At 34.4% G+C, this 10,429-nt stretch overlaps 1 protein-coding gene across 2 annotated transcripts in view; it reads left to right on the top strand.

Moving 5' to 3' along the window:
- The window catches only part of LRRC39 (leucine rich repeat containing 39), a 28,431-nt gene that overhangs the window by 15,860 nt on the left and 2,142 nt on the right, over positions 1 to 10,429 (top strand). For both annotated transcript variants that reach the window (XM_060625000.3, XM_060624999.3), the window contains exons 3-8: positions 2,037 to 2,142; positions 3,420 to 3,576; positions 4,148 to 4,284; positions 7,035 to 7,180; positions 7,905 to 8,057; positions 9,248 to 9,387. In XM_060625000.3, coding sequence (XP_060480983.2) covers positions 2,037 to 2,142; positions 3,420 to 3,576; positions 4,148 to 4,284; positions 7,035 to 7,180; positions 7,905 to 8,057; positions 9,248 to 9,387 — 839 coding nt within the window. The remainder of the gene's footprint in view (positions 1 to 2,036; positions 2,143 to 3,419; positions 3,577 to 4,147; positions 4,285 to 7,034; positions 7,181 to 7,904; positions 8,058 to 9,247; positions 9,388 to 10,429) is intronic.

Raw genomic sequence — 10,429 nt, forward strand, 5'->3', positions numbered from 1 at the left:
TAGATCTCTTAGTATCAAGAAGTTAGCAATCATCATGCTTACTGTTTGAATAGTTCTAATTTTTAGAAAAGTGATGTAATTGAAAATAAAAATGTTCTAGTATAGAAATAAACCATTTGCAACCTTTTACTAGTAATTTTCATAGCTTACTATTATTGTTATGTATATTTGCAATGTACCAAAAATCAATAGGGATGTATTCCAGAATGATGAAGGTTTTATGCATTTTTATATCTGAAAAACAAAATCTGAATAAAATTGCAATGTAATCACATATGACTTTGAAGTTGGACTGTATTATTTGCAAGTCATTAAAAAGTTATTAACTATCTATGGATTAGATGTTTAATAAATGCAAGTCAAAAGAACAATGAGATACCACTTTGCATTTACTAGGATGGCTATAATTAAAAACATGGACAATAACAAATGTAGGCAAGAATGGCAAGGCATGAAGCCTCATGTGCTGCTGGAGGGAGGGTAAAATGGTACTAGCAATTTGGACCTAGTTTGGCAGTTCCTAAGAAAAGTTCAAAATAGAGTTATGATGCAGCAATTCTACTCCTAGAACTGTACCCAAGATAAATGAAAACGTATATCTACGCAAGAACTTGTTCACAAATGTTCATAGCAGCATTATTCATAATAGCCAAAAAGTGGAATTAACCCAAATGTCCATTAACTGACGAACTGATCAACAGAACAGTGGAATGTTATTCTTCGATAAAAAGGAACACAGTACTGAAACATGTTACAGCACAGGTGAACTTTGAATAAACTTATGCTATGTGGAAAGACCACAATATTGTATAATCCCATAGAAATGGGAAGTAGATTAGTGATTGCCATGGGCTGAGGAAGGAAGGAATGGAGAGTGACTGCTAATGGGTGTGGAGGTTTTTTGTTGTTTTTCGTTTGTTTTAAATTCCACTTAATATGCAGTGTAATATTAGTTTCAGGTGTACAATATAGTGATTCAACAGCTCATACAACACCCGGTGCTCATCTCAGCAAGTGCACTCCTGAATCCCCATCACCTAATTAACCCATCCCCCCATGCACCTTCCCTCTGGTAGCCATGTTTGTTTTCTATAATTAAAAACTCTGTTTCTTGGTTTGCCTCTTCCCCCCCCCCCTTTGTTCATTTCTTTTTTTAAAAGTGTTTTAGCAGTCTCTCTCTCTCCCTCTCTTTTTTTTAAAATTTATTTTGAGAGGGAGAGAGCATGAGCAGGGAGGGGCAGAGAGAGGGAGGTAGAGAAAGAGAATCCCACTGACATGGGGCTCAATCTCACACCTAACCCACTGAACCACCCAGGAGCCTTTGCTCAGTTATTTCTTAAATTCCACATGACTGAAATCATGTGGTGTTTCTTTCTCATTAGCATATTAGCATATTCTCTACCTCCATCCATATCATTGCAAATGGCAAGATTTCACTCTTTTTTATGGCTGAGTAATATTTCCTTCTTTATCCATTCATCAGTTGATGAACAATTGGGCTGTTTCCAAAATTTGGCTATAGTACATAATGCTACCTTTTGAGTTAGTATTTTTGCATTATTTGAGTAAATACTTAGTAGTACAATTGCTGGATCATGGGATAGTTCTTTTTTTAATTTTTTGAGGAACCTCCATACTGTTTTCCAGAGTGGCTGCACCAGTTAGCCTTGGGTATAGAGTTTTTTGAGTGATGAAAATGTTTTGGATCAGAGAGCGGTGTTGGTGAGCAACTCTGTGAATATATCCAAAACCATTGAATTGCATACTTTAAAAGGATTGATTTTATGGTATGTGAATTATAGCTCAATAAAGCTGTTATTTAAAAAAAAATCTATGGAGCATTGTGACACTTTTCAAAAACTTAAATATAGGGCATTTATGAAACTAATCATATTTATAATTCTTGCAAAACAAATTCTTTTTCGATTTCCAGATACTACTAGTCAAGTGGTTGTTTTTGATGGGTCACTTTTTACATAAAAGTGAATGCTACCTGTGTCATTACGGGTCAACTAAAATGTTTTCTGGTCTCTTAGGCTAGTGCGAATCTGGGAAGAACGAGTAAGCTTAACCAAACTAAGGGAAAAGGTCATCAAAGAAGATGGAAGAGTCATTCTGAAGATAGAAAAAGAGGAATGGAAGGTTAGCTTCATACAAGTACTATTTGATTTTCTATATTTTGCATTTTATGGGAGAGTTGAGAAAATGATTCTGAGACTGTGTGATTAAGTCTGGAATAGTCAGAAATTCTCATTTTAATAATACACCAAATGAATTGGGGCAACATGAACAACTGAAAAGAAATATAACTTCACTTTTTTTTTTTTGGTAAAAATTCAATTTGCTGAAACTCTGTTTAAATTTAGGTCATTTGCAATTTTTCTCCTACTAATCCTACTAATAAGCAATTTCTCATTTTCCATAAAAAGATGACCATTTGCCTAACAAAAATCATACAGCTTTTCCAAAATAAATGCTCAGTTAAAACTCCACAAAATGGAATAGAATATTCATTTTTTTTCGAGGTCTACCACCCAGTTCATATTCTCTTATAAACACACACACACTTGCTTAATTACATTAGGCACACTCTAATTTTTGTAAGGGCCTCTATCCCTTGGGCCAGTGTTTATGTTCATACATATAGGTATGATTAGCTAAGGGGGTAGGTCCTTTATTTTCCCTTTTGGCTACTTTAGGTTGAAAGAGAAAAGGCAAAGAGTTCAGAATAGTTGAAACTCTTAAAATCTTTAAATTAAAAAAAATCTGTAAAAACCTTTTATAAAATATTTCAAAACAGAAGGGGAAGAGGGGCGCCTGGGTGGCTCAGTCAGTTGGGTGTCCATCTTGGGCTCAGGTCATGATCTCGCAGTTTGTGGATTTGAGCGACAAGCTGACAGCTTGGGGCCTGGAGCCTGCTTGGGATTCTGTGTCTCCCTCTCTCTCTGCCCCTCCCCTGCTCACTCTCTCTTTCTCTCTCTCAAAAATAAATAAACATGAAAGATTTTTTAAAAAAAGGGGAAGAGAAGTTTGAATTATTGATTAAAATGATTTTTTGGTTTCTCTGTGATTTCAACTAACCATCATATTCTCATTTCAACTGCATATATGTACTCTTCAAAAAGCCTAATACAACAACATCTTTAGAGCATAGCTCTATGTGTGTACGCTATTGGCCAAAATACATTCTTTTTGTTTATTCTGATTGGAGCGCCAAGGTTTAGCACCCCCACTCCCAAAGTAAAGGTCTTAAAACTTAGAAGTAACACAAAGCACTTGGAAATATAACCATTTAGGAAAATTTGTAAGGAAAAGTTCTTTTACAAATCAATCTCTCTACAATTATACTCCAGTGTGACATGATACTAAAATAATTTAAGTAATATAGTAATTCTGTCATTTATTTTACTTGAGTTTAGACCCTCCCTTCTTCTCTACTGAAACTGAGTCAGCTACAGGAATGGCAACTTCATAGAACTGGTTTGTTGAAAATTCCTGAATTCATTGGAAGATTTCAGAACCTCATTGTATTAGATTTATCTCGAAACACAATTTCAGAGATACCTCGAGGAATTGGTAAGGAAGATTGCTTTAATTTCTGCTTTTTACTGAGAATTTTTTTTTTTTTTGATACATGGAGTAAAGACCTCATCTTTACATAGCCCTGAACCTTGAGGAAATTATAAACATCTAAATTGAAGGTTCCAGGGGATCCAAGCATCTAGGATTTACTGAGGTGATTTAAGATGAGAATTCAATGCAAGCAAAGTCTCTTTGGAAATATTATTGTATAAATTCTGGAAATGATATTTCTTGTTCAGCTAATCCTCCTAGAAGAGAATAGGTTGAAGGCAAGAGAGAAAATTAGAAAGATTCCTTAGATGAGAAAAAAACAATCCCCAAATGGAAAATTGACCAGGATATAGTGTAGATAAAGCAAAATGAAAAAAAAAAAAAAAACCATATATTTTTTGCTTATAGCACTGATAAACCTGCTCCTCATCTTTAGAAGAGGCAGGACACATACTGGGAAAAGAAGTGTGAATTTGCCAATAGGAAAGTGACAAGTAAGTTATGCTATAATACTTCATAACTGGAAACATTGTTTTATATCTATCTGCTCTCTATTGTGTATTATTTTTTGTAGGACTGCTCACTAAACTTCAGGAGCTGATTCTTAGTTACAACAAAATCAAGACTGTCCCCAGGGAACTAAGTCATTGCGTGAGCTTGGAGAAACTAGAACTTGCTGTAAACAGAGATATATGTGATCTTCCACAAGAGGTCAGAAAGATATAAATGCCTATGATTTTATTCTCTGTCTACTACTGGTTTACTTCTTAATTGTGTGATCATTAAAAGTAACACTAATGAAGAAATGCTATACATTTTATTTCAGAAAATATTTAGTGGTAATCATTTCCTGTTATTGTAACATTTTTAGAGAAGTATCTATTTAGCATAAATATTGTCACAGTACTGACATCATTTGTGATCTCCTAAAAGGCCAGAGCAAAGAGTCTTTTTTATTTCTATTTCCTATTGAAGGCCCAGCCTAGCTTGTAGTTGTTACTTAGTAAATGCTTATTGGATGAATAAATGGTTATTATAAAGGACAATGTGGTGATGGAAAAGCTCTTTTGTTTACTAGTTGGTGTTTATACAGTGTTCCTTTTTTGAGATACAGCTGAAGTGGTAAGAAATGAATTCTTCAGTTTAGGCAGTGTTTCTTTGCTAGCTTCTTTGGCTCTACCAAGTAAAAGCAAGGCAATGGGTTTGGAAAGCCTTCAGACTTTGCTTTGGTATGATAACCTTGTTATTAGTAAAGCCAAACTGGTCATAGAGATATAGACGTTTTCAAACATACTTCAAACATATTTAATGATCTTACAATCAGCAAAGAAATTTCCAAGGTGTTCTAACTTTGCAAAATAAAGTTAAGGAAAATAATAAAACTCAAAGTAGAAAGACTATTCCCTTTTTCCATTCTCCACTCACTATTTTTGGTGAGAATATCACTTTTCCCCGGAGCAGTAAATATGTCACCAATAATTATCACTCTGGCAAGTAAAACATAATTTCTACATTTTATCTACTTCATCTTACAACAGTTCAAGTTAATGAAATGTATGCACTTGCTTATGATAAAAATGATGATCACAGGGACAATTTTTACTTACAAGAGGGCCAATAAATATTTTATTTCTAACTCTTGTGATTTTCTTTCTGGGATTGGTTCAATCATTTAAAATGCTGTATGAATTTGGACATGTCTGTTAACTTGTGTTTACCTTAATTTTTTCACATAAGAAATAGGTTTTATTGGAACTAATACTAAAGTAAGATTTGAGCCTGGGATTATTTCCAAGTATGGCCCCTAAGTAGCTGTGTAGCCTCAAACACACCACTTTATATAACTAGGTCTCAATGTTCACATATGCAAAATAGAGACTGTCAGATGATAATAACATTTTTAATATGATACAATCAAAGGGTTCTAGTACCACTGAGAAATCAGCAACAGGAGACTTCTCTCTCAGCCATTACACTGCATACATGTATACACACAAAACATATTTATGCCAGTGTAAAAACAATCTTTTTATACTCCATTCTAAACCGTTTGAAAAATTTTAAAGGTGTGATTTTGAAAAAGTGTTTTGTCCGTGGCTTGAATTCTAAAGCCAGAGAAATATCGCCTCCTAAATGGAAACTTCCTGCTTTTTTTGCATTACCCACAAAACACTGGGTGTGTATGTGTTTCATTTTTTTTTTTTTTTTTTTTTTTTTGGTGTTAAAATTGTGGAAGGAATCTCAACATTCCCGGAGATAAAAATAAAACAGAACTTGCCTAGATAAATGGAAAGTTTTTTGGAAAAGTTAACTAAATTTTTACTCACATTTTGAAACTTTCACTACAGTGTTATATGGCAAGAGGTTTGTGGCCTTAGGTCCATGAAAACTTGAGTGCACATCACCCATCATTTCCAGTTGCATGGCCTCTCTCACCCATTTTGTCCATAAAATAGAAATACGATATTCATCTTATAAAGCTGATGAATAAACTAATGCTATAAGCATCATGAATACATTGAGATACTGATGTTGAGAGAAAAAGGCAAGTTAAAGAGAAGTACACTATCAAAATCTTCAAATAAAAATATTAAACTTTGTGAAAACATATATAATAGTAATAATAGAGAAATATATAGAAAACATATTTGTGTATAGTAATAAAAACAAAAAAACATATGCAGGAATATTAAATACCAAATTCAGGAGAGGGGTTCCCTCTGGAAAGGAAGAAGGGAGGAGTACACAGGAAGCAGTCATATCAGTATATATATATTTTTAAGTTTGAGAGAGAGAGCGTGCATGTGCAGGGGGAGGGGCAAAGATGAGAGAGAATCCTGAGCAAGCTCCGTGCCAACAGCATGGAGCCTGATGCTAGGCTCAATCTCATGAACCAGCGGGATCATGACCTGAGCTGAAATCAAGAGTCAGTTGCTTAACTGACTGAGCCACCCAGGCACCTCTATATTTTCTTTCTTAAGCTGAGCATGCTGGTGTTTGATATATTATTCTTAATACATTTTTATTGATGTTTTTCATTTAAAAAATAGAATTACCAAACGGTAAATCCTGTGATTAACGCATGTAAAGCATCAGGCGCAAAAAAGAAGGCTCAATAAAGATAATAATATTTTGAAGTTTGGGTTTTCCCATACAAATCTCAGATACAGGATGAAAGGAAAACACAAGCAGGTTCTGCAAACCCTGGAACTTGGGTATTTGGAAGATAAGTTTTCTTGGAATAGATGAACTTTCTATACAAGTTTTTCATTTATCTGGAGGTTTTTTAGCTTTATTTTTATTTCAAAATTAATTTATTTTATTGTGGACTACTAGGACTAAATAAAGCCCAAGTGTAATCTGAACGTTCCTTGATGTGAAGTATCTCCTTTAGCAATGTGAGTGTTCTAGTACTTTACGTTGTGGACATTCACTTTGAAAAATTTTGCTTTCCTCTTCAGCTTAGCAATTTGTTAAAGCTTACTCACCTTGATTTGAGTATGAATCACTTTACTACAATCCCTCCTGCTGTGTTGAACATGCCTGCTCTTGAGTGGCTCGACATGGGAAGCAACAGACTTGAACAACTTCCTGATACTATAGAAAGGTAAAATAATTTTCTATGCTATTGGATGTGTTGAAGCCATCCGTAATAAATAAGAAATAATAGACAAAACAAAGGGGACCCTACCTAATCAATCACAATAGATCCACGTAGTACTAATATGCTACTTTTTAACCGAATATTTTCATTTACTTAAATAAGCCTAAGGGTTTGGGGAGAGAAAAACTGGCTATCTGACGTGACCATATTGACATGAATATGGCAAACAATAACATTATTTAGTGCATGCCAGGCACTCTGTGCACTTTACGAATGTGTGAGGAAACTCATGTGGAGATGTTAAATTGCTCAAGATCACAGTGTAAGTGTGCAGTCTAGGTTTTGAATGTAGGCAGCCTGGCCCAGAGTCTGTTATGCATACTTGTCTTGCCCTAACTGGGCATATTAATAATTTCTGATTTTTCTCCTAACACTCTAATTCAGATTAGATAACATTTACAGCAGTTCTTTAAGAAATCCTATGCAAATAGTGAAGAATTCACTAAAATACATTGGTTTCTCTTCTACCACCACATGCTGAGAACTGTAGTGTAGGTAGGGATTGACTCTGATGCAGTTTCCCTAATCAGGTAATGTGAAACCAGTTAACTGATATACTGGTTAAAGGAGATGTTATAAAAGATTACCTTTCTTTGATTTTAGGTTAAGAATCAGGGTTTTCATATTATGTATGGATTAATCACAGAAACCTCTTTTAATTCATCAGAATGCAAACTCTACATACATTATGGCTGCAACGGAATGAAATAACATGCTTGCCAGAAAAAATCAGCAATATGAAAAACCTGGGTACTCTTGTTCTCAGCAACAATAAACTGCAAGATATTCCAGTGTGCATGGAAGAGATGACCAATCTGAGGTAAAAGTTGTAGACCCAAAAGTGACATGTTCCTTTCTGGTTGCAGAACACAGTAATATAGAGCAATTTTATGAATAGATTTGAGTTCTCATTCATATGAATGAATATATTTAAAAATCTTTTCCAACTTTGAAATTCTATAATCACATAAGTAGGATTCATATAACACTGGTTAAAATTATTCAAGAAAGAATCCTTGAAACAAAAGTCAAACTGGCATTATCAGCTTTAAGGAATACCCTCTGTTGGTGACATTTTTATGAAAATCGCTTTGTAACTGCTAACAAACCTCATCTACAAATAAAAGCAAAAGGTATAAAAATAGTGCTTATTTTCCTTCTAAAAGACTACTATGGACACAGGTAACCATGTTATAGAGTAAATGTGTAAGTTAATTACTCTCAGAACTCCCTCAAGTGTCTTACTTCCAAAATTTAATTTCCTAACAGAGAATGTAAGACATGCAAATTCACATCAAATCCTACAATTTCCAAAACAAAGTCATTCATACATTCATTTATTCATTCATTCATTCATTCATCAATTCAGCAGCTACTGGGTCATGTAATTGATGGTGAAGATACAATGATAAATAAGACACAAGTAAGTCTGTAAAATATACAGAAACTAAGGGGCGCCTGGGTGGCTCAGTCAGTTGAGTGTCCAACTTCTGCTCAGGTCATGATCTCACAGTTTGTGAATTCGAGCCCGGAGTCAGGCTCTGTGCTAACAGCTGAGTCTGGAGCCTGCTTTGGATTTTGTGTCTCCCTCTCTCTGCCCCTTCCCTGCTCATGCTCTATCTCTCAAAAATAAATAAACGTTAAAAAAAAAAATACATACACACACACACACATACACAGAAACTTTAATTTCATAGCATTAATTGTATGTTTGAGATGCCCTGGAATTGCTCTGGGAAGTTGAACTGTTCCACATTAAATATATGGTAGGAACTAACAGTTGCTTCTATAAGCTTTGAAAATAAGTTGTCTAAAGCTAGGGTTTCTTCCTTCTAGAAAAGAAACTTAAAAGATTCTTAGGACTTATCACATCTCACCACGATGTCTGGTTATTGAAACTTTTTTTTTTTTTTTTTTAATTTACCATATTATCATTTGATCTTTTGCTAGGGAAATAAATGTTAACTTCTATGGCACCTATAAAAATACTGTTTTTTGGTGAACTGCTAGGTTTGTCAACTTCAGAGACAACCCACTGAAATTGGAAGTAACACTTCCTCCTAGTGAAAGCATAGATGAAGAAGAGGAACGGGAATTATTTGGCCTTCAGTTTATGCATATATATATACAGGAGTCACGGAGAAGAGCAGGTATGAGATTTCTTTATAACACAAGCCAAATATTTGGTAGAAGAATGTGTATATATATAAGTTCCTTTATAGATTTCTCATTACATCTTACCTTTTCCGTCAAATTTTGTCTCTTGGTCAATATTGCGGAAGGAGGGGCCCCTGGGTGGCTCAGTCGGTTAAGCATCTGGCTTTAGCTCAGGCCATGATTTCTTGGTTTGTGAGTTTGAGCCCCGCATTGGGCTCTCTGCTGTCAGCATGGAGCCTGCTTTGGATCCTCTGCCTCCCTCTCTCTGCCCCTCCCCTGCTCATGCTCTCTCTCTCAAAAATAAATATTTAAAAATATATATATATATTGTGGGAGGGAAAAAAATGAAATTCGAATCTGTTCACAATTTTGATAAAGGCTTGGAGAGAAATTGTAAATACACAGAAAATTTTTCAAGTAGAGACAGGAAACAAATTTCTTTGGCTAAGCACTTGAAGCACAACCAGATGAATGAAGACGTGCGTCTTTAAATCTTCACTACCTAATTCTATCAGTTTATTATATATTTCTGTGTACTCATGAACACTACCTTCCCTGTCATTTCTTTTTTCTTTCTACAATCCACAAATAGCAACACAATATTCTGCCTAGGGATGACTATTAAGAGAACAGAGATTTTAACCAATAGTTAAAATGTGAGGTTTTGATATATAAATTTCAATCACTTAGTCTCTGATAATTAAGAATTAAATCACTTAACTAAAGCCTTTAACTTAAACCAAGATTAGAAGAAGCCAAAGAAACAATTCTGTTAATAAAAACATTGAAACTAGAGTAATATAAATCATGGTTTTATAATTCACTAAAATGTGAAATTTTTTTGTTTTAAATGTGAAGTTTTTGAATCAAAAGGTTAAATTTATCTTCAGATAGTTACTTTGGAGAATAAGTGTAATCCAAGCAAACAAATGAGTTTTTTAGCTAGAAGAAATCATTTTTACCAACATCCAGTGGAGGATGTTAGGAAATGGTCATCTGATCTGTGACAGCAAGTCATAGAAACGATAGCACAGA

The sequence above is a fragment of the Panthera onca genome, chromosome C1, assembly GCF_046562875.1.
Source record: "Panthera onca isolate mPanOnc1 chromosome C1, mPanOnc1 haplotype 2, whole genome shotgun sequence".
NCBI classification, from domain to species: Eukaryota; Metazoa; Chordata; class Mammalia; order Carnivora; family Felidae; genus Panthera; species Panthera onca.